The 23,478-nt window shown below is 37.6% G+C and overlaps 6 protein-coding genes across 8 annotated transcripts in view; 4 read left to right on the top strand and 2 right to left on the bottom strand.

Annotated features, from left to right (window-relative positions):
- On the top strand, positions 2,915-5,671 carry LOC104708854 (receptor-like cytosolic serine/threonine-protein kinase RBK2). The gene is made up of 8 exons (XM_010425536.1): positions 2,915-3,215; positions 3,464-3,576; positions 3,696-4,130; positions 4,243-4,494; positions 4,567-4,804; positions 4,886-5,021; positions 5,146-5,295; positions 5,451-5,671. Exons 1-8 carry the CDS (start codon positions 3,163-3,165, stop codon positions 5,619-5,621), a joined length of 1,548 nt encoding a protein of 515 aa, XP_010423838.1. The 5' UTR covers positions 2,915-3,162; the 3' UTR covers positions 5,622-5,671.
- Positions 5,900-8,080, top strand: LOC104708780 (paramyosin-like). Its single transcript, XM_010425433.2, has one exon. The coding sequence runs from the start codon at positions 6,038-6,040 to the stop codon at positions 7,916-7,918; it is 1,881 nt and encodes a 626-aa protein (XP_010423735.1). The 5' UTR covers positions 5,900-6,037; the 3' UTR covers positions 7,919-8,080.
- On the bottom strand, positions 8,292-10,624 carry LOC104708692 (gibberellin receptor GID1A-like). The gene is made up of 2 exons (XM_010425336.2): positions 10,414-10,624; positions 8,292-9,813 (listed from the first exon to the last, which is right to left on the bottom strand). The coding sequence occupies exons 1-2, from the start codon at positions 10,450-10,452 to the stop codon at positions 8,818-8,820; spliced, it is 1,035 nt and encodes a 344-aa protein (XP_010423638.1). The 5' UTR covers positions 10,453-10,624; the 3' UTR covers positions 8,292-8,817.
- On the top strand, positions 15,527-18,618 carry LOC104708539. Of its 3 annotated transcripts, XM_010425166.2 has the most exons (4): positions 15,527-15,772; positions 15,882-16,140; positions 16,744-16,856; positions 16,960-18,618. In XM_010425166.2, the coding sequence occupies exons 3-4, from the start codon at positions 16,768-16,770 to the stop codon at positions 18,449-18,451; spliced, it is 1,581 nt and encodes a 526-aa protein (XP_010423468.1). In that variant the 5' UTR covers positions 15,527-15,772; positions 15,882-16,140; positions 16,744-16,767; the 3' UTR covers positions 18,452-18,618. The 3 variants fall into 3 exon arrangements, with proteins under 3 accessions (XP_010423468.1, XP_019099993.1, XP_019099988.1); XM_019244448.1 differs by having other exon boundaries at positions 15,908-16,856; XM_019244443.1 differs by having other exon boundaries at positions 15,882-16,856.
- LOC104708362 lies at positions 18,731-20,493 on the bottom strand. The gene is made up of 2 exons (XM_010424952.2): positions 20,065-20,493; positions 18,731-19,621 (listed from the first exon to the last, which is right to left on the bottom strand). Exons 1-2 carry the CDS (start codon positions 20,400-20,402, stop codon positions 18,967-18,969), a joined length of 993 nt encoding a protein of 330 aa, XP_010423254.1. The 5' UTR covers positions 20,403-20,493; the 3' UTR covers positions 18,731-18,966.
- The window catches only part of LOC104708267 (WD repeat-containing protein 48-like), a 6,753-nt gene continuing 4,901 nt past the window's right edge, over positions 21,627-23,478 (top strand). Inside the window, exons 1-6 of the mRNA XM_019244440.1 lie at positions 21,627-21,961; positions 22,352-22,461; positions 22,654-22,812; positions 22,949-23,014; positions 23,108-23,197; positions 23,340-23,457. Coding sequence (XP_019099985.1) covers positions 22,363-22,461; positions 22,654-22,812; positions 22,949-23,014; positions 23,108-23,197; positions 23,340-23,457 — 532 coding nt within the window. The 5' untranslated portion in view covers positions 21,627-21,961; positions 22,352-22,362. The remainder of the gene's footprint in view (positions 21,962-22,351; positions 22,462-22,653; positions 22,813-22,948; positions 23,015-23,107; positions 23,198-23,339; positions 23,458-23,478) is intronic.

Below are 23,478 nucleotides of genomic sequence, written 5' to 3'. Positions count from 1 at the left end.
AACGGAGAGGAGACCGATAACGAACCAGAACTTGAAGAAGAGAATAGTGATGGAGAGCAAGAACAAGTGCAGCAGCCACTCGTTGTGAGACAATCAGAAAGACAGGTTAAGAAACCTAGCTACTTAAATGATAATGTGTTGTTAGCTGATTTGGAAGGAGAAAATCTTTTGTTAGCAGCTAATAAAGAACCCTGGGATTTTAAAGAAGCAAGTGAGTTAAAAGCTTGGAGAGATGCTTGTGATGAAGAAATCAGTTCGATAATCAAAAACAAGACTTGGAGCTTGGTTGATCTACCTCTTGGAGCAAAGGCAATCAGTTTAAAATGGGTGTTTAAACTGAAACGCAATTTGGATGATAGAATCAACAAATATAAAGCAAGAATGGTTGCAAAAGGATATGTCCAGAGACATGGAATAGACTTTGATGAGGTTTTTGCTCCTGTAGCTTGGATTGAAACAATTCGTTTCATTATTTCTTTGGCAGCTTCGAGTGGTTGGGAATTGCATCACTTAGACGTAAAGACTGCATTTCTTCATGGAGATTTGAAAGAAGATGTTTATGTTACTCAGTCGGAGGGTTTTGTTGTCAAAGACAGTGAAGAGAAGGTTTACAAGCTGAATAAGGCGCTCTATGGACTTAAACAAGCACCTCGTGCTTGGAACATAAAGCTAAACAACATTCTTGGAGAGCTCAAATTCGAGAGGTGTACTAAAGAACCATTTGTGTACAAGAAACGAGATAAGGAGCATATTCTCATAGTGGCTATTTATGTTGATGATTTGCTTGTGACAGGTTCTAGTTTGGATTTGATACTAGACTTTAAGAGAGGGATGGCAAGGAGATTCGAGATGAGTGATTTGGGAAAACTCACTTATTATTTAGGGATTGAAGTGTGTCAAGGTGAGGATGGGATTGTTCTGAAACAAGAAAGATATGCAAAGAATATCTTAGAAGAAACTGGTATGAGTGAGTGTAACCCTATCATTGTACCAATGGAACATGGTCTGCAACTGTCCAAAACACAAGATCCAAGGCGGGTTGACGAACGTCTTTACAGGAGAAACATCGGTTGCCTCAGATACTTACTCCATACTCGACCAGACCTCTCTTATGATGTAGGAATTCTGAGTTGATATTTGCAAGAGCCTAGAGAATCACATGGAGCTGCACTAAAACAGATTCTAAGGTAACTTTGAGGAACAACTGATTATGGACTGCAATTTAAGCGAGGAGCTCAAACAGGTTTGGTCGGATACAGTGACAGCAGTCATAGTGTTGATATGGATGATGGTAGAAGTACGGCTGGCCACATTTTTTACTTCAATGAGTGTCCAATCACGTGGTGTTCACAGAAACAACAGGTGGTGGCGATGTCTTCGTGTGAAGCTGAATTTATGACTGCAACTGAGGCTGCTAAACAAGCTATTTGGCTCCAAGATCTATTTGCTGAACTTGTTGATAAGGCATGTGATAGAGTGACAATTCGAGTTGATAACAAATCCACAATAACACTCACTAAAAATCACGTTTTCGATGGCCGTAGCAAGCATATTCATCGGAAATATCACTTCATAAGGGAGTGTGTTGAGAACGGTCAAGTTGAAGTGTTACATGTTCCTGGGGTCGAAGAGAAGGCTGACATTTTAACCAAAGCACTAGACAAGAACAAGTTCAAAGGTATGAGGAGTCACATTGGAGTTCACAGTTTGTCTAAAAAAGATTTCAAGCTTAGAAGGGAGATTGTTGGGATAAGCTTGAAGAAAGAGAAGATAGCTTGAGTAATAAGACCCTTAAACAAAAGGGATTAGGACTAGCATGTGTTAGGAGTTATCTAAACACATATTTTCTATTAAGATTAGGACTAGTCTCCTTATATATAGAGTTGCCAAAGGTGTGGATAAGTTTGAAAGACTAAGTTTGAGAGATTGTGAAAGGGTAAAGGTTTTGAGTTATTTTTCTTTTGCGTAATTCTTAAACACAATCTAGAGTTCTTAATCTTTCATACTAAGCTTTTAGTGAAATGGTCAAAGAATGGGTCTATAAATTCAAACCTCCTCAAAACTGTAACCATCGTTATAGAAAGTTAACGTAGGGTATTTGATTTGATAGAACAGAACAGTACGTCAGTACCTAACAAGATATCCATAATGATCGATGTCCCCCATCTAACACATCAATTAAGTATTGAACAATCATTTCAATTATTCATTTCCATCATATAATTGTGATGACAACTTTAACAATCTAAAACTTAACTAAGATAATATACCCCTTGAAATACTAGGAATCAAGAAAAAAAAGAAACCTATCAATATCTCAGAAACAAATAAAAAAATCATATATTAATTGGGTTCAAAGCCATAAAGTCAATGCAGGTTTTAATGCAGGCTTTCTGCATCATATATATACACACACAAAAATTATTCATATTTACAAGAAAGAAACTACAAAACAAGTAATCTTTTGTTACTTGACAAAAACAGAATAGCTATTATTTCATCATCTTCACTTTTTTTTTTTTTTTTCACTAGAACATTTTCATCATCTTCACAATATATACTTTTTTTTATGGACTAAGTATCTTCACAATATATACAAGAATGTAAAATACTTAGATAGATTTACTTGGGTTTCCTTTAGTTTTACTTTTAGCTAATAACTATAAATATTTTACAAAATCCCTTGATCAACCAGAAAAGAAACTAAGAATCTTTTTCATCTTAAAAAACTCTAAATTCGGATATCACTTAGGAATTAGGATAACCAGACGACATACAAAGCGAGTTCTACGGACCCTTTTCGCAATAAATGAAGCTAAGAGATTCAATCCAGAGAGAGAAAATCAAAAGGTATTGCTATATATAGGATTTTAGTCATATTAGAGTCTAATTAATAGCTTAACAAACAAAAAAACTAGTAGATCTACCATTGGTCAACGAAAAAAAACAATTAAATTAGTAATCAAATTTTTAAACACAAAGACAAAACCTTTTCTTTCGGGTGTCTCGAGACGAACACCAAAATTCAAAACCTCTTTCTATTTTTCTTTTTGGAAACAAACTTCTTTCTATTTCTTTGCCATGTTCCTCTGTCTTTGCCTCTTTGGTTTTTTTAGGTTTATGAGAAAATCTTAAAAGTTTCAAAGAAAATAAAACTCTGTCATGGCGGTAGACCAAAGCAAAGAAGCTTCTCCCTTGTGTTGTGCTCTTCCAATGTAATCAATCAAAGCACTTACTGTATTTTCCTACGTTTTCTTTTTATGTTTGTTCTCATATTTGATTAAGTTCTCTCTGTAGACATGATATGAAGGTCTGAAAGTTTGGAATTTTATCTATTGTTCTGCTACTTTTTCAATGAAACTTCATAAATGTTAAAGCATATTAAAAAACTTTCCCAACTATTTTCTGTCACTTCCCTGGATAATTTACTTATTGTTCTTCTATTCTGAATCTTCGGAGGCAGGTACAACTCTAAATATTCAAGTTATGTCACTGAAGAAGATTACAACGACGTGAACCATACGACAAAACACAAAAGAACCAACGCTTTTCTCATGAATTCTGCTTCAGCTCACGGTAACATCCAGCTCCTCTGTTTCATACTCTGTTCTCCTTGTTCTCTATCTTCTTATACATTGCTTGTAGATCACGAAAACCCATCTTCTTCCAACGTTTGCTCTCTATTCCCCTCTCAGATCTAAGATGTCTAGAGGTAGAGAAAGAAAAGCAAGACCCTAAATCACCGAGAGGAGCCCTCGAAGCCTGCTTAACCCGATGCTCAATCTCTTCCTCCTCATCTTCCTCTGACGATCCTCCTCCTCAAAACAGAGAAGCTAGCGATAGCAACAACACAGACGCAGATGCAGATGCAGACGCAAACGTACGGTGCATTAATCACAGAGCATCTTCTAACTGGGGAAAGTTCTTCAAGCTATGGAAACGCAGATCCATGAAACGCCTCTCTTCCTTTCCTCCTTTGAGCGGCGCTGCCACATCTATCTCCAAGCGCAACAAAAGCGCAGATCCACATATCGATGGTTTGATCCTTCACGACATCTACGATTTCCAATCATCTCTTCACAACTTCTCAATCTCTGACATCGAAATCGCAACTGACTATTTCAATCCCGGTATCTGAGTTATATATACATACTCTCTTTTAATTTTTTACTTAAAAGGACTGTTTGGGTGCTTCTCTATGACAGCGATTAAAAAAAAGATACTTTTACTGTATGTTTACAGAAAACATTATCGGAAGAGGTGGTTACGCGGAGGTGTACCAAGGAATTTTACCGGAAGGGAAGCTAATCGCTGTGAAACGTTTGACCAAAGGCACACCGGAAGAGCAAACAGCCGAGTTTTTGTCGGAACTTGGGATAATAGCTCATGTTGATCATCCTAACACTGCCAAATTCATCGGTTGTTGCATCGAGGGTGGAATGCATCTCGTTTTCAGGCTATCTCCTCTTGGAAGCCTAGGCTCTCTCCTCCATGGTTCGTATGTTCACCCCTAAACTTAACGGATAGATTGGACTTTTAAACTTATCAGTTCTAAACGTATCTCAGGACCATCAAAAGATAAGCTGACTTGGAGCAGACGTTACAAGGTGGCGTTAGGAACAGCAGATGGACTAATGTATCTTCATGAGAGTTGTCAAAGACGAATCATTCATCGAGACATCAAAGCCGATAACATTCTTCTCACCGAAGATTTTCAACCGCAGATTTGTGATTTTGGGTTAGCCAAATGGCTTCCCAAGCAATTGACGCACCATAACGTTTCCAAATTCGAGGGAACATTCGGGTAACTATTTGAAACTTTTAGGTTTTAGCAAAACATTTATAGGTTTTGTTTTGTGGTTCAATGGTTTCGACAATGTTTTAGGTACTTTGCACCAGAATATTTCATGCATGGAATTGTGGACGAGAAGACTGATGTTTTTGCCTTTGGAGTTCTCCTCCTGGAGCTCATAACCGGTCATCCTGCTCTTGACGAGTCTCAGCAGAGCCTAGTCTTATGGGTGAGTATGAAGACCGGTTTGAAATTTGAGACTAAACCGGACCGGTTCACTGTCAATTGGACATTCCTTTTTATCAGTCTGGTACGAGTTATATATGTTTCATTTTCTCTTTATATGGTCACAGGCTAAGCCATTGCTAGACAAAAAAGCGATAAGAGAACTGGTGGATCCATCGCTTGGAGATGAGTATAACCGAGAAGAGCTAATCCGGTTAACTTCCACGGCTTCTTTATGCATCGAGCAGTCTTCTCTTTTACGACCCAGGATGAGCCAGGTACAATATAAATCCGTCCTCATTTAGGTTCTGAAGTTTACTTGTCCTTTTTGTGATTTACCATCTACCGGTTAAGTCCGGTTTAAACGTTATGTAGATGCTGGACAATTGAATCTGGTTTGATCGGTTATATTATTTTTGACATGTGTATTCAGGTTGTGGAGTTATTACTAGGTCAAGAAGGTGTCGTGATGACTCCAAGAGAAGCCAAGAGAAAGATGATGCAACGAACGTATTCTGAAGAATCGTTAGATAGTGTAGAATATAACTCAACAAAGCACTTGAGAGATCTTGATCGCATTCGTGAGATTGCTTTAGCTTCTTAAAATTCAACAAGAATACTTAATAATACTATTCTTGGTTTTTTTTTTAATCATTAGAGAATGTAAATTATGAAAAACTTACAAAAAAAAAAAAAAAAACTAGAAACGATTATTAAAAAACTAAAATCATATGGTTTTTTGATTACGATTGAACCGAAACGATTAATATCACGTGGGAGTCACGTGCAAGTTTACGAAAAATATCTAGAATCAGAGGAGGAGACCGATGATGATTGATGTGATGATAAGATAACTTACCTTAAAATCTGGGCCATGAATTTTGAAATTTGCAAACTTACCCCCAAAAGAAAAGAAAAAAACGTTTCGTCTCTCTCGAAACGAGTCTGAGTCTGAGTCTGACCATCGAAATCCCCAAAACCCTAATCTCCGCCACCACTTTCGAGAATCCGCAAAAACCAATGGCTAGGAAGAAAGCGTCGCGTAACAGTAACGAAACCGCTACTAATGATAACCAGAAAGCACACGAGGCTGACAAGAAAGCCACGGCGCTCAGTCGTCAGTCTTCCATGGAAGAACACGATTCTTCCGAGGAGAGGTTCCAGAACTTGAAGTCTCTCAACGAGATGCTTCTCAAACAGGCTATGGAGAAGAGAAATCAGATCGATTCGCTTGTTCACGCCAAGGACGAGTTGGAGACCGAGTTGGCTCGTTTCGCGTCGGAGAAAACGGGTTTGCGTGGCGAGTTGGATCAGGTGAGTGATGAGAATATCGGGTTGAAGATTGAGTTGGGTTTGGTTGTTGATTTTGTTGAGAGCCGGTTTAGAGAGATGGGTATTGGAGTTGAGAGGTTGATGAGGGATGGAGAGAGCGAGATTAGGGTTTTGAAAGGGGAAAGAAATGAGCTTATGGGTAAGGTTGAGATGGAGAAGGAAGAGGTTAGGAAGGTCTGTGGTGAGAGGGACTTAATCAAGAACCGGTTTGATTCACAGCGCGAGGAAGCGAATCGGTTGAAGGAGTGTGTGGTTCGGTCTGAGGAGAAAGAATCTGATTTGGAGACTGTGATTGGGAAATTGAAATCTGAAAACGAGAAGTTGGTGAAGGAGAGGGAGATGAGAGAAGTGTTGATCGAAGTGGTAAACAAGGACAAGATTGGTTTGAAGAAGACAATTGAGGATGGGAAGAAGGAGATTGATGGATTGAAGAGTGAGATTAAAGCGCTATTGAGTGAAAAGAATGAGATGGAGAGTGTAAAGACTGAACAAAAGGGGAAAATTGAGGAGTTGGAGAAAAAGTTAGACAAGTTAAACGAGACTGTGCAGAGGTTCACAAAGGAAGAGAGGGTTTTGAAGGATCTAGTTATCAGGTTGGAGAAGAATCTTGATGAGTCTATGGAGAAAGAGAGAAGAATGATTGTGGAAATTGATGCATTAGGGAAAGAGAAGACTGTCAAGGAATCTGAGCTTGAGAGGTTAGTGCAGGAGAAGAATTCAGTAGAGAAACAGATGGAGATGGTCAATATGCAGTCATCTGATAAGGAGAAGTTGATTGATCAATTGTCTAGGGAGAAGATTGAGCTTGAGGAGCGTGTTTTTAGTCGGGAGGCAAAGCTTGATGAGCTGAATCAAAAGGCTGATGAGCTAACGCATGCTGTTGCTGTGCTGCAAAAGCTATGTGATGATCAAACCAAAATTAACGATAAGCTTACCTGCAAAGTTGGTCAGCTAAGCGATGCCATTGTGGAAGTTGAGCTCAAGAGAGAAGAAGCTGACAAGGCACTTGATGAGGAGAAGAGACATGGAGAGGATCTTAAGGCAGAGGTTTTAAAATCAGACAAGATGATTGAAACAACTTGTGAAGAGCTTGGGAAAATTAAGATTGAGCACGAGAGGTTGTGTACAGCTAAGAATGATTTGGAGAGTCAGTCTGAATCATTGAAAACCGAAAAGGCTATACTTGAAAAGGAGCTTGTACAGCTCAAAAAAGCTTTGGATGCTCTGAAAGCAAAACTAGAATCCGCTGGAATGGATGCAAAACGCAGCTTGGTGATGGTAAAGAGTGCTGCATCTATGCTGTCTCAATTAGAGAACCAAGAAGATAGATTGATTAGCGAGCAACAGAAGCGAGAAAATGGAACAGAGTCATATGCTGTGGAGCTAGAGTCGATAGAGAAAGCATTCAGAAACAAAGAGGACATAATTGAGGAAATGAAGAAAGAAGCTGAGATCATGAAGCAATCAACGGAAGAGGCACACAAGAAGCAGAACTTCTGGACTCTCGTTTCCTCAGTAACTACAGTTTTTGCTGCTGCATCTTTTGCCTATGCCGCTAGGACTCGTTAAACTCTCTCAGTATGGTTTTGCCACTTAACCACTATCATGACATTTATCTCGTTTTCGAGTTTAATCTGAGTATCATATGAGGTTTTTTACGCGTACCTTGCAAATAATGTTGTTTAGGTCTCAGCAACTATAATATGGAATATAATATTTTTCCCTCAGATATATATATTTGTGCATCTATTGATTTTATTTATATCTTTTTTTGGACTTGTTTCCTCAAGCTTTAGCTGTTTCTCATCATTGCACAAAAGATTCCTCACATGTAGAAAAAAGAATCCTTCTATAGTTTGTTGGCTTTTTGAAACACAGGATTATCTTTTGTTTTTTTCGTTGTTGAATGAACAATAACATTAGAGTTGAAATAAACGAAGGGTTAGTAAAACATTCACTCGTATTTAACAGCATTTTATACATGCAATGCTTCTTTTTGTAAAAACCATAGAGTACAACGATAAAGAGGAGCAACAAATACAATACAATACAAACCCTACATTTACCAAAATCACTACAATTTTTATATATAAACATTACATTCTTGAAGTATATATAGTTACTTACCAGTTACCACTCCCATGCTGAGAAATCAGCTTTTAGTTATAAGATAAAAAAAGGCTAAAGACTAAAAGCTAAAAAGCCAAACATTACAGACGAAAAGAAAAAGGAGAAAATATAGTACTTGTGCTCTGTTCCTTTTGAAGCCTTCAGAACGCTTCGCTGTTCTTCTACAAAGCTTCAACGTTTCATAATCCAGCGTTTTAAAACAGTCACAAACCTCCCACACACTTAGATACTAAACACTAAAACAAAACTAACCGAGCGAGCATCTCACCTGTTTGTTAGTTTGAAAGACTTCTTGGCTCTGTTAAAATAGCCCTCCTTTCTTTATCCCCGCGTTAACATCATTCTGCGTTTACAAACGCAGAAATCTCATCCATAACATTATGGAAATGATTGTTATTAGGTAAGAGGTAAAACCCAATAGTAGCGTTCTCTAAATGCATAAGCTGAACCTCTTGACCGGCTTTCCTAAGTCCTTCCGCGTAAGCCAACTGCCAATCTCGAATCAAATCCAAACCCGCGACAACCACAAGACTCTTTGGAAAACTCACTCCTTGTAAGCTTTTCCCTCTCGGGCTAAACGGATTACACGCTGGATGCTCTCTATCTTCTCCCTCTGGTAGAAAAGCTTTCCAATACCAATCACGGTCTCTAACCGTCACAAAGTATTTCCCATCCAATCTTTTCTCAGACTCAGTTCTCTCATTCCCACCAAACATAGGATTCAAAAGAATGTTCCCCAAAACATCGATTCCAGACTCACCCGCTCTCAAAGCCACGTTATGAGCTATGTTACCTCCTGAGCTATCACCCGCCAAGAAAACATGAACCTTTGAGTCTTTCTTGGATTTAAGCCAAGATCTCGAGTTAACCCAATTAAGAGCAATCCAACCATCATCATAAGCACAAGGGTAAGGATTCTCCGGTGCACGTCGGTAATTCACAGATACAACAACACATTTGCATACACCAACAAGCCTGCGACAAAGAGTATCATAGATTGCACTGCTTGCAGAAGAATGAGCAAAGCTACCTCCATGAAAGAAGAGTATGACAGGGACAACTTCGCCATCAACGGGCCTCTCTAGATCAAGAACACTAGGAGGTCGCTCTTGATCTGCATAAGCTGGTCTGTAGACTCTGCTTAGAAGGTTGGTCCTGCGATCGATCAGGACATCGAATGAGAAAACACCATCAACTGGATAGGCGTTTGCAGTGACTTTACGGTCTAGATACTCAGCTAAGTGCCGGTTAAAAGTTCCATCGGGGCGACGCAGGATATTGTAAGCTACTTTAAAGTTGGATATTAGAACCCATGTATTGAGAGGAACCACTGTCTGCATCACACAAAATTTGGCAGATCATAAGAATCAGATTACTTAAGTCTTAAATCATAGAAATTCCAACCACAGAAAACACCAACAACAAGAGAGACCAATGAAAGGGCTTAATCTTATATCATACAGAAACCACAAAAGAGAGTGTTTTGTACTCGATTGAAGCATCAAAAGAGAGTCTTTATCAAACTATTTGATCTTAACCACTAGACAGTATAAACCAAATCGAACAAAGGGTCAGTTTGAAATTAAGGGTGAAATCGGATAACAGAGTCTTGAATAAACAAACACTAAGATTCAGAATCAAACAGAAGAAGACAGAAAAGGCAAAAAGCACAGAGATTATGTAAAGACCTCTTAAACAAAACAGACGACACGTTTGACGTTTCATCGAATTGAAGACCTAATAAAGCTTTCAAATTTTAGTTTCTTTTGAAAAGAACTGATTTAACCCAAATCAAAAAAACAAAAAGAAGGCAAAAGCCAGAGAGGCCATGGAAGAACCAAAATTAAACAAGGAAATCGAAAGAGACCCATGTCAAAATCAGCAACCCAAAAGACATATATAGAGACTTAAAAACAAAAGAAAGCCAAACTTACTCTGCTCTCAATAAGATTCACTTCATTGCTCGCAGCCATTGAAGGAAAGTTCCCTTTTTTTATTTCTTGTTGAAAACCTAAAACCCAGATCGAATCCGCAAAAGTAAGGACGAGAAGCGGAAAAGATCGTATCTTTTTTTGTGTGATTTGTGAATTTTGTTTTTAAGTTTCTGTAAATGGGGGAAAACAAACACTCCTGCTTCTAAGAAAAAAAATCATATTTATCATATTTATATTACGCCAACGCCAAGAGGTGGAGGATAAGGAATATCTCTGCGTATTTTAGCACAGAGAAGAGTGTGTAGCATGTAACGTGCGCGCAGACGCGTCGACGCATGAGTAGGGGGAGGAGGGTGATTAATCCAAAACTATATACTATTTATCTCGAAGTGTCACTAACACAAAAGAGAGAATATGTTCTTAGGATAGGAATTGGTATATTCTTCATATCATATCATATATTACTACATCATCATCATTCATCAAAAGACAATGCGTTATTCCTCTTTTTTTAAGCGTAGATCTCACAGCTTTTGTATAATGCATTAGTTCATGTTTAGTAGTAGTAGTTAATTGAGAACGAGTTGTACTGAATAGTGTAGGCTTACCCTTTTTCTTAATTAGATCATGTCATGTATACTTGTATAGTGTCAATTTTATTCGTGGAATAATTTTTTTTTTTTTTTTTATCTATGGCCCAGCCGGAAGAAAGCATTTAATAATTTTTGTAGAGTGTATGTCATTGTTGTTGATAAACTCTTGTCCAAATAACGACAAGAATATTAAGCTTAAATATCTAATTATGGCAACTAAAATTAAATCAGGACGTCGCCGTCCTGTAGTCATCACTGACTGATTCCGGTAATCTCTTCTCGGGTGAGCTATCTAGTCTCTTCTCTTTGACTTGATGGATTCTGTTGCCACTGATTCTCATCAGAGCTCCGTCGCTTTGAACTCTCCTCTCGCGACGCAAGATGTAACTCAAACCTTGCATTACTCTTCTCCGCCTCTGACAGCTCCTGTCTCTACTCCTTTTGTTCCCACTATTGGAGCATGGGCAAAACCACCTAAGATCATCTCAGAAGTTGTGCCTTACCGTCACGAAACTCTAATTCCAATAGAAAGAGGCAAATCTGATCCAGCTTTAGACATCCTTCCTCCAGCGATTAAAGAGGATGGACAACTATGATTTCCATGGGCAGCAAAGATGGACCCTTCCATCCGAAATCTCCATCAAACAACAACGCCAACTTACATGGAAGATGGCACCCCCAAGGTACACATTCCAAATCATGTCTTGTTGAGAGGGCTTGAGAATCAACAATAATATGTGATAGGTCAGTTTAATCGTTGCCTTACACCATCTGGAGGTCTCATCAATGTAGTGGCTAATAGAATTTGGGGGAAAAAGTGTAAAAGTTTTTCACGAAAACTTGGGGAATCCTCTTATTTGTTTCATATTCCAGATGCACCAACTAAAGCCTGGGTTTTACAGTGTGGTGTATGGCACATTGATGATTGCATCATGTTCGTTGCTCCATGGACTTCTGCTGACACATTAGCTCTGCCAGAGATCACATCTGTGCCGGTCTGGGTTACACTAAAAAAAATCCCTAGTCATCATTACTCGCACTGGGGAATCAGTTGGATAGCTTCAGGTTTAGGTGAACCTATGGCTACTGATAAACCAAGGTTGGATCCGTCTCTAATGTGAGTGGCTAAGCTCATGGTTGAAGTTGAGCTAGAAAAAGGATTTCCAGATAGAGTTGTTGTCGAGGACAAAAGAGGCAATGTCTCTATAGTGGATGTGGAGTATTCTTGGCTTCCATCAAAATGTAGTAAATGTGGGTTTGTAGGCCACAAAGAAACTAGATGTCTTCTCCTCTCTCAAGCAGCTGCTGCAGTGCTAGGTGCAGGTTCTGTTTCTGCCTGCACTTATGTCTCCCCTACTCACTCAGTTGAAGCTGCACTTGGTGAGACTACAGTCCGCACACCCTCACCAGCCTTTGTGGCTGGGCATACTACTACTACAGTTGAAGCTACTACCATCACCACTGCCTTATGCAACCCCATTCCCATCAACACTGAAGTTGTATTGTCATCTTCTCCAATGGTACCTGTCCCATTTTCAACACCTTGTTCAAGTTCCTTGCAAAATGAGTTTGTGCAGGAAAATATCGTAGGAAGTAATCAACTTGCTGACTTCGATATTGGAGATTATGGTTATGAGATGGGTGATGAATCCTCTCAACGTACCCGAGGAGGAAAGACAATCAAACCTACCCAGAAACTCCAAGATCAATGGATTACGGTCAAAGGACGAGGCAAGCGTGGTCGTGGTGGCCGTGGTGGTCGAAGATGATCGATTCATAAAATAGCTAGAGGATTAACTTTCCAGTTCCCACTAGTTCTATCTTTCTCCTTTTAGAATATGCTTCATTGTATAATCTCCCATTGCTTTACTTTCAAAAACTATATGATCTACAAATCATATCTCTGTATTACTTTTTATGCATTTTAATTGAAAGCCTTTTAACAAAAAAAACTAAAATTAAATCAGCCTCTTTATTAAAAAGGGTAAGTCTTGTACTAACTGCCAAAAAAAAACATATGACTATTTTTAGTAATAATACCGATAGCTTTTACTTTTTTTTTTAAACTCAATTATTTATGTCCTATATGGGCTACATACACATAAAAATATCTTAATGGGAAATACTATTCATAGTTAAGAGTTACTATGTATGTTGATTCTGTAATTTCCGTTAATTATATTATTCCACTGAGAATCTGAATGGTAACTGCGGTCGAGGCAGTATACAGACTAGACCGCTATGTTTTAAGCGTGGACAGCGAACCGCTGCGGTCCAACTCTATTTTTAAAGAAAAATGGTCTATAGTTAGTCTGCTGCAGTTTTGTTTCTGTTTTCTGTAGACCATATTACTACGGATTATATATAATAAATAGATAAATAAAAAACGGTCTAATTTGTAGATAGATTTGTCCGTTATAACCATTCACACCCTCCAAGAAGTGTGTCGAGCTAATCAATAAGGTATATAATTATGCGAGAGTCCTTAATAAACATGTATATGAAACAAGTATATATGTTTTTTTTTTTAAAATATGAAGACTAAAGAACAATTTGACGATGATTGAATTGAAAAGTGGTTAATTAAGATTGGTTGCTGGAATGGCTACCAGGTGCTTTTCAACGTGTTTTTTTTTTTGGTGTGTATATCTTTAAAATTATGTTAATGAGTGTCACAATCTCGGTCGTGAAATTTCCTCTAGAAAGTATATATTGTCGGTAAAACGTTTATGGAAAATAAAAGTAATATGCATGTCGGTAAAACGTTTAGGAAAGTTTTAAAGCAGTGTCGGTAATCTTTTTATACAGTACCTAAGATTGATTATGTTGAGAATTACAAATATACTCAACTATAGGTAGAACGTAAATATATAATCAAATTTAATGCTGAAGAACATATATGGCGCGGATTCCATTGAACGTAGATTGATTCAAAAAAACTTTTTACTCAACTATACAATATGGGTACTTCGAGGAGACTTCTAAGTTCTAACATGCTTCTTGATCGATATTAATTTTACTTGGGAGATCTCTATGTAACATTTTTTTTTGGGGGGTAAAATCTCTCTATATAACATATACTTGAAATTTTGTGTTTTAATTGCATGTAAGGGCGGGCATACACACGTTAAATATTAATTGTATACGCACTATAATCACAATTGTATAAAATTACGTAACGTACCAAGCAAACCTATACAAATAAGGTATGTATATGGAAAATGTTAACAAAATAAAAAAGATAGGGAAGAGGCGTGTGGTTTGTAAAAAGGTGCATAGCAAAAACAATATAAGAAAATAAGATTTGGAAGCATTAGAGTTTGGCGGTCAACATCTATGGAGAACAGCTTGGTTTGTTTTTTTTTTTTTTTGTTGTTGTTGTAAAGTTTAATATATGAAATAATAAATTTAAAAAAAATAGTGTTTGTTGTCCTATTAAGGGATTCAAAATGATCACACCTCAGCTGTCGCAATCTTTCTTTAATATTCTTTGTAATTTTGCTATAACCTTTTTTTATCTCTTCTTTCCCATCCCCTCAATTTTTGTTTTTATTCATTTATCACAAAAACTATTAACTTCTTTAATAATTAATGAACTTTTGTTTTTTATAGCTCAAGTACATAACCCGAGTAGATGGATCATGGTCTGTTATTACACTTTTATTAATTACGTCGACGACTATCTTTCTTTCGTTCATCATGAACCATGTATTTATAATTATTCTCTTGTTTATATTTGTGCATAGCAGAGACTGCAATAACGCATATATATTGGAGTAAATTAAATTCACCAGAATAATCAATTAACCATACAATTTAATCCCAGCTGAAAACAAGAGTGACACTCTCTCATATGTATATTCTTGACCTAATAAAATATATTTCCAGATTTTTCAAATTTTAATATATAGTGGGCCTACTATATATGTTTAATGGGCTTATCTTTCTCGTCTGATAGACAGAGACACACATGTGAAAAAGGAAATAATAGAGATTTGTTCAAAAGAAAATAATAGAGAAAAAAGTAATCAAACGGTTGAAAATAATTTGATCCAACGGGCTTTGACTCTTCTTTGTGTATGTATGTTTTTTACTCGAATCGTATATGCAAAACTTTTCTGAGTCTCCCTCCAATTTTTTCTATTTTTTCAGTCGAATCATCTCTCTCTCTCTCTCTCTCTCTCTCTCTCTCTCTCTCTCTCTCTCTCTCTCTCTCTCTCTCTCTCTCTCTCTCTCTCTCTCTCTCTCTCTCTCTCTCTCTCTCTCTCTCTCTCTCTCTCTCTCTCTCTCTCTCTCTCTCTCTCTCTCTCTCTCTCTCTCTCTCTCTCTCTCTCTCTCTCTCTCTCTCTCTCTCTCTCTCTCTCTCTCTCTCTCTCTCTCTCTCTCTCTCTCTCTCTCTCTCTCTCTCTCTCTCTCTCTCTCTCTCTCTCTCTCTCTCTCTCTCTCTCTCTCTCTCTCTCTCTCTCTCTCTCTCTCTCTCTCTCTCTCTCTCTCTCTCTCTCTCTCTCTCTCTCTCTCTCTCTCTCTCTCTCTCTCTCTCTCTCTCTCTCTCTCTTTGCCTTCTTTCTCAAATTTGATGTGTCTAACGGGTAATAAATAAAAATAAAGAAGCAAACTTTCTACAGTCTTCTACCTCCTATAGCCCAAAATCTCCAATCTTCACAGCATCTAAAAGGAGGCGAATTCGTAATGGAATCGGAAAAGTCACAACCTTTACCCAGAGACACTCCGGCGCCGGTACAAACTGCAGAACAATCTCGAGAAAGGTGTAATTTTTCGTTTTGTTCTGGAAGCTTCCCGGTTACATGGATCTCTCTCTGATCGGTTTAATTTTGGTTTTCATGACCAATTTTTTGGTTTTTGAAAAATTCTTAGGGTTTCTGCTTATGATCTTATGGTAGTGGATGGTGATTTAGAGGGCTTAGATCAAGAAAAGGAGGAAGCTTTATCACTAGCCATTGAAGTAGAGGTATCTGTAAGGGAACAGATTCTAGAGCTGGAGAAGAAGGAAGAGCAAGTGAATCTGGTTGAAGAAGATAGAGCGAGGAAGGTTGAGGCTTCCATCATTGAGCCAGCGAGTGCATTGGTGGAGAAAGAAAATGAATCTGATCTAACAGAGTGAAATCAGAAAAAGGTAATGGCAACACATAGAAAAGCTCTAAATTCTAACCTTTCAGGTTAATAAACTAGAACTATATTTTTTTTGAACACGAGATGATACTTTAACCACTAATTTTAGTATTTTACTAATGTATATGATATATATAATTTCTTTACAAGATGAATGTTTCCCACTTCTAGCGGTAATTTTTTCATTTACCAAAACAATCCCTTTCCATTGCAATCAATCAGCGGTCAAAGATTATTTAATGATTCTCATCTTCTGACAAACGAAATCGAACGGCTAAAAAAAATCATCAGAAACTCTGCTGATTTCAGTAATCCAACGGTCAAAAATTATTTAATCCAACGGTTAACAATTATATGAGTAATCTAACGGTTAAATAATTTAATCCAACGGCTGTAAACACAAAAGGAAGTACTTATTTGTCCGGAAACGTGTATGCAAAAACTTTTGTGATCCTCCCTCCATTTTCTTCTATTTTCACTCATCTTTCTCTCTTCTTTTCAAATTGTGTTTTCAAATTTGCTCTCTGTCTAACTGGAGAAAGGAAAAAAAAAGCAAACTTTCTCAGTATACTTCTTCCTAGAGCTCAAAAAGCTCCAATCTTTACAGCAACTAAAACGAGGCAAAATCATAATGGAACCGGAAAATTCACAACCTTTCGGAAGAGACACGCCGGAGCAGGATCCGGCGCCGGCACCAACTGAAGATGAACCTCGAAAAAGGTTTTTTTTTTTTCCCTTCTTTCTCTGAATGTCACAAATCGTTTGTTGTTCATGAAAGATTGTATTTTTATTTGTTCGTTTCTTTTGATTTTTGAATGCTTAGGGTTGCTGCATATGACCTAATGTCAGTGGAGGGTGATTTAGAGGGGGTTGATAAAAAAAAGGAGGAGATGCATAAAATCCTAGACCAGATTCGCGAGAAAGCTTCATCAGTTCTTGATTCATCGCTACGGTCGGAAGAAATCGACAAGCCGTTTGATTTGCTAAAGCAACGAGCCATGGAATTGGATTTGAAGGAGGAGTCTGTAAGGAAACAGATTCTGGATCTGGAGAGGATGAGAAAGGAAGCTGAGCTGATGGAAGCATCTCTTAAGGAACTTGAATCGAGGGAGAATGAGCTCAGGTTGCTTAATGATACCATCAGAGAGAAATCAGCTGAACTAGAGAAGAAAGAAGAGATTTTTGAACTGAGAAAGCAGGAAGAAGCCATAGAGGTTGATGTGAAGAGGAAGTTTCTTGAGTTAAAGGAAAAGGAACTTGAAGAAAGAGAGAAAGAGATTGAATTGAAACAGAGAGAAGTTGAAGAACTATCAATGCAAGCAGGGACTCGGAAGAGACGTAGGCTAGAATCTGGGCCTCCACTGTTGGCAACGAATGATAGAGATGCTGAGGCTCTTGGACAACACAAGCATAATGATGAAGACATGGAAAAAGATTCGGCTTCTACATTCTCTCCTGTACAAATAAGTGAAGGACATGAAAAAGATATTGAAGAAGTTGTTGTCTCCATTGATGACAGTGATGAGGAACATGAGCCATTATTGTGTGTTCATTCAGAGTTTGCAGATTTCAGCAAGACGATGAGATCTTTCAAGGCTGGTCAAGTATGGGCTCTATACGATGGTATAGATTCTATGCCTAGGTTGTATGGTCGAATCAAGAAAATTAATAAACGTGGGACGAGTCTTCAGTTGACATGGTTTGAACATAAAGATGAGGATTCTGTTCCTGCTGCTTGCGGGAGGTTCAAAGTAGGGATCACAGAAACTATAAGCCAGTTGACCTTTTCTCATGTGATGAATCCCATCATACATAGCAGACACTTCATCGCTGTGATTCCAAGGAAAGGAGAAACGTGGGCTCTTTTCAGAGACTGGAGCAAAAGCTGGAACAATAACCCGGAACAGCACAGGCCTCCTTATAAGTTCGACTTTGTGGAAGTTCTGGTCAACTTTGACGATTGTCTAGGCGTTGGAGTGGCCTATTTAGGAAAAGTTGAGGGATTTGTATCGGTCTATGAACAAGCTGGGCAGCATGGAGTCGTCTCACTCATGATCGCACCAGAGGAAATGCAAAGATTCTCCCACAGGGTGCCATCACTTAAGTTAAATGGAAAGGAGAGAGAGGGAGTTCCTGCTGGTTCTTTTGAGCTAGACCCTGCTGCTATCAAGAGTGTTCCACTCACGAGTGATTGCTCTAGCAGTGAGGAAGAAGAAGAGACAGAAAGTCAGAGCGAGGACGAGGATTGTGGTAAAACTGGTGAGGTTGAAGATCAAGATGGGTTAAGAAAAGATTTCCCCATTGTCTTAGATTGAGGGTGGTCTATATTTGTGAGTCTGATGGTCTTAGTTCTTCTAAGATGTAGTATTTTATTTCTCAGATGATGGCTTCTTGTTGCAGAATGGTACTGTAATCCTTTTGTGATCTGTTTGGACATGCCTTTGTCTCTTGAATGGTAATTTCAGGTTGTACCTTTTTTTTATTTGCAGTATTATTGTTAACATTTTTATATCAAACTACTGGCAAACAAAGTGGTAACAACTTTTAAAATATGAAAAAGAATTTGTCTTTGGTTACAAACAAAATAATTTCTCAAATCATTTGGCTACTATATAAACAATACGTGAATCTCTCTGACCATAGACACAAAAATAAAAGTAATTGATACAGAACAATCTTTCTAATTCACAACCTTTTGTAGAGACTCTTTGCTTTTGTTCACCAAAACAGTATCTAAACCTCCTTTAACTCTTGATCCAATCCTTAGAGAATGGAGAACAATGGCGTATCAAGAAAAGTGAAATACACTCAGCAAAAACTTCAACCGGCTTTATGTTTTGAACCGTCTAAACCCGAACCAGATCTCGTAGTGATTGAACAGCAAGCTATCATGTGTTTGTTTCCCAAGATACTCAAGTCCTAAACTTGCTAGCTTCTGGGCACACTTGTCTCCTCCTAACCGCGAACAAAACTTAACGTTATGTGAAACAAAGATTCTCCCATCGTAAGGCTTTAATTTCTCTACTAGTCTTTCGAGTCCAGTCCACACAAGTTTATCAGGCATGTGGAGAAAGACAGCACTTGCATATATCAGATCATAGGTTGTATCTGAACCAAACTTGCTGAATTCCATATCATCGCCTCTTACTATAAGAGGTCGTTTATGTAGAAGACCTTGAGATGGAAGCTCATATCTTAAAGCAGCCATTAGCGAAAGCTCATCCTTTTCAAGGCAGTGAAAATGTTGGGGACTAAGATAGCGGATAAAATGCAAACCCACACGCAACGTGCCACATCCGATTTCTAAAACACGGGAGTTTGGTTTAAGTTTAGCTGATTCAGCCAAGAACTCAAATACATCACGACCACCTGCCCATGGTTCACCGTAGTTGCTGTGATGCTGCTCAACTAGTAACTCACCAGGGCATGGAAGAGCTGTATGGTTGTTTGCTTCATCTCCTTCGTAATGAGATATACCCTTGTACCTGAATTTCAAAGAGAGTGAAATCAGAAAAAAGTAATGCCTCCTAGTTTTACAAAGACGGTGACTATTAAGAACCATCGAAGAGCATACATACACTCTGTTTAAACAAATCTATACATCACAAAATCCATAGCTAAATCTCTAAACAGCACTCAGATCCATTGGCTCTCACTAGAAGATGTCCAATGTAAGTTTTGTTCTTCAATTTCCAATATAGATATGGATTCAAAAACTAAAACTTTTTCACTTTCCAATTACTTAAAAGAGGAGGCAATGAAGACATAAAAGCTACTAAATTCACATACATAACATATATCAAATAAAAATTCCATCTTTTTATATACCGATTTGTACAGAAGGAATTGGCAAATAACCAAACTTGAACCACTTAGCTAAGCTAAGCTAAACTTTCGAACAAGAAAAGGAGCCTGTAGGGATGATTACTGATTCAGATCTGCGAGTTGTTGATCCCTAGTGCGAGGATTAATCCCTTTCCGAAGCTCATTCTTCTGCATATGCAAACCGTTGGATCTAATCAGATCTCTAACCCACTTAATATCATCTTGCGTCGGCGATATTCTCACATCAACGCCGACGGGAGCTTCAACGGCTTCGTTAAGAGGGGAATGTATAGAAGGAGGACAGGAGCAAGACGAGAGTGAAGAAGAGAGGAGGAAGAAGGCAATAGCTGCGAACGAAACGGAGAGTATAAGTACAGGCATGGAGACAAAGATTCCTTTCTGCATCGCCGGAGACGATGAAGAATAGGAGAGAAACGCCATTGAAGAAGAAGGAGAAGAAGAGAGGGATCCCCACAAACCGACTCTGCTTTAGGAAACTAGTAGTGGAAACGAGTTCGTTTAACCAATAATAGTAATGTCGTAAACTTAGTTTTTTTTTTCTTTTTCTTATATATATTTTGTGATTCAGATCCTGATTATAATATAATACTAATTAGGTTTTACAGCTGTAAAGCTTTTTAGGATTTAATCCTAAATCAAGATGCTAATTGCAGGACACTTTTTTTTGTTGTTGTTTGGTAAGAATATATATATTAAGAAAATTTGTCAAATAAGTTTTCTTGTACAGTTTTGTTTATGTTTTACTTATGTTTTTAAAAAAACTGTCAATGTTTTACCCGTTTTAAAAGGTGTTGATCCCTCGAAGCCTTTGACTTATGTTTTTTAAGTGCGACAATACATGTCAAAGAAAAAAAAAACAAGTGAGACAATGGATTCCTAATGCATTGCATTTATTAGTATTTACTAATTTAATTACTTTTTTTTTTACATTGCATTTGAAAAAAAAAACAGTAAAGTGTATGTTTACTAATGCGTTTTTTTTTTGTTATTGCTTTAGAATCCATTGCATAATTTGTTTTTTTTTCTTTTTTCTAGTTATGATTTCTAATAGGTAACATTTGTCGTAGAAGGAACAAGATTTGGGGTTTGGATATAGATGATTATGAGTAGTAGTATGAATTAGAAGAATATAAACACAAAACAAGGTGAATGAGCGAGCATGCGTTGTTTGTTTCAATTCAAAAGGATCTGAAAGTATAGATTTTTGAAGAGCATATAAGTGATATCTTTACGCATTGAATGCTTAGATTTGTTGTAAGCAATTAATGATTGTATTACTGTATACCAGTTTATATTGTGCCACACATACCATGTTATTGACCTCACTTGATCTTTTACAATTCGTAATGTAAAGATATTTTGATTGGACTTTACAAAACTTGTTATATTATGTTCGAGTGCTCTCTTTGGTGGTCGATCACTAGCGGTTTTATAAGATTACAAAATTACCCCAATATATATATATATTTTTTTTTTATTGTGGTCAAAAACTGAAATAAACTTTAGCAAGTCATCCAACCAATAAGAAAATAACATATATATTAATGTTTATCCATTCCCAAAAAAGTTAAATAAATAAATTTCGATATACTTAAACGCTATGGGCTGATTTTACCAAGTCTCGAGTTTGTGTTGTGTTTAAAAAAAAAAAAAAAGTTTTTATAATTTTCGTTCGTTCTTCACTTCTTCTTCTTCTTCCAATTCTCTCCAAAACGCAATCACGCCCTTCCTTCTTCTTCTTCCTTTTATTGACTCTTTTAATTAATTGTTTTTTTTTTTTCTAATACTTTTTCCAAATTTGTGCTAAAGTTTCTGAGATCAATCCGATTCCCAAATCTCTCGTTATATTCACTCCCCCCGCGCTAAAGATCGATTCTAGGGTTTGTATCTTCCTTTCCAAAAAACTCTGTGTCTGTGTGTTTTTGGGTTGCTTAATCACGTTGTTACAATCATCGTTTACATCTGAAGTTCGGATTAAGGTATGTTTATAATTTCGCTTACGACTGATTCCACCTTTTTTGTTGTCTCCCTCTTCTTTAGATATTTTTGTTCTCTCCTCTTAGAAATTGAGCAAATAGTTTTAGATCAAAAGTGGTGAGTCTTAGTAGTGATGATTTTGTAATCTGTCTCTTGTACATCGGAATTGTGTGTAGCCTCCTATTGATTTTGATCTCCTCCTTTGATGATGAGTCAATTGAGGATTTTTTGGGAGCTTAGATGAGGATAACTCTTCCCGATTCAGATTACTCACTCTACTACCAGCAATATATGTGTGTTGGTCTTGTTTCGTTTTGGATGATGATGATAACTAGTCTGTTCTATTTAGAGGAGGTTGTTTTGTCCCTTACTTTTTGTGGTTCTCCTTTCAGGATCATTTGAAATGCACCGGGTTGGAAGTGCCGGCAGTAATGGCGGTTCTGTTCGCACTCGCAAAGAGAAAAAGCTTACTTACGTATTAAATGATGCCAACGACACAAAGGTCAGGTTGTTTTACACCAATTTTGTTTGTTGTGTTACTCTTTCTTTGCTTTTTTTTTTATTATTATTATTTTTATTTTCTAGTTCCTTCATAATTCTTTTTAACCAGAAATTAGTTGAATTAGTTTGAAGTGAAATCTCCTTCTCAACTCAATCCTGATGATGTTCTTCTTATGTTTTGTGCATCCTGCAGCATTGTGCTGGCATTAATTGCTTGAATGTGTTGAAGTCGTCTGTTTCTCATGATCAAAGTTACCTCTTCACTGGAAGTCGTGATGGTACTCTCAAGAGATGGGCATTTGATGATGATGCTACCTTTTGCTCTGCTACGTTTGAGTCTCATGTTGACTGGGTATATAGTTTTCCTGTCACTGAAATTTAACTGTATAGGGATGATCAGTAGTCATTAGGATCCTGTGTTTCCTGAGATGAATCCTGTTCCATTGTGCATCTAATTATGTTAAACCCCCCCCATGTTTACTGTTCAGGTGAACGACGCTGCTCTGGCTGGTGAAAGCACTCTTGTTTCTTGCTCTTCAGACACTACGGTCAAGGTTTGTGAATTTGTTTCTTGTTCTCGTTATACTTTGTTTTGTTTTTGTATTACCATATTGGTTTCTTAATGCGGCTTAATAATCTGTATCTAGACATGGGACGGCTTATCAGCAGGAGTCTGTACGAGGACTCTCCGACAGCATTCTGACTATGTCACTTGTTTGGCAGTTGCGGCAAAAAATGTAATTTGTCATTCTTCATGCTTGTTTTCTTTATAGTTCCACCTGAAAAAAAAAAATTCTTGGTATGGTGGTGCAAGTTTTGTAGGATATATGTGCTTCTCCTTGTCACATTCTGATCCTATCTTGATGTCGCAACTTTTAGAGTAATGTTGTTGCATCTGGTGGCCTTGGTGGGGAAGTTTTTATATGGGATATCGAAGCTGCTTTGTCACCAGTTACGAAACCTAATGACGCTAATGAAGATAGCTCTTCTTCAAATGGTGCAAATGGTCCTGTTACAA

This window comes from Camelina sativa, chromosome 1 (genome assembly GCF_000633955.1).
Source record: "Camelina sativa cultivar DH55 chromosome 1, Cs, whole genome shotgun sequence".
Classification (NCBI taxonomy): Eukaryota; Viridiplantae; Streptophyta; class Magnoliopsida; order Brassicales; family Brassicaceae; genus Camelina; species Camelina sativa.
Note: the sequence above shows the minus strand (reverse complement) of the source record. Positions and strands in the feature narration are given on the sequence as shown.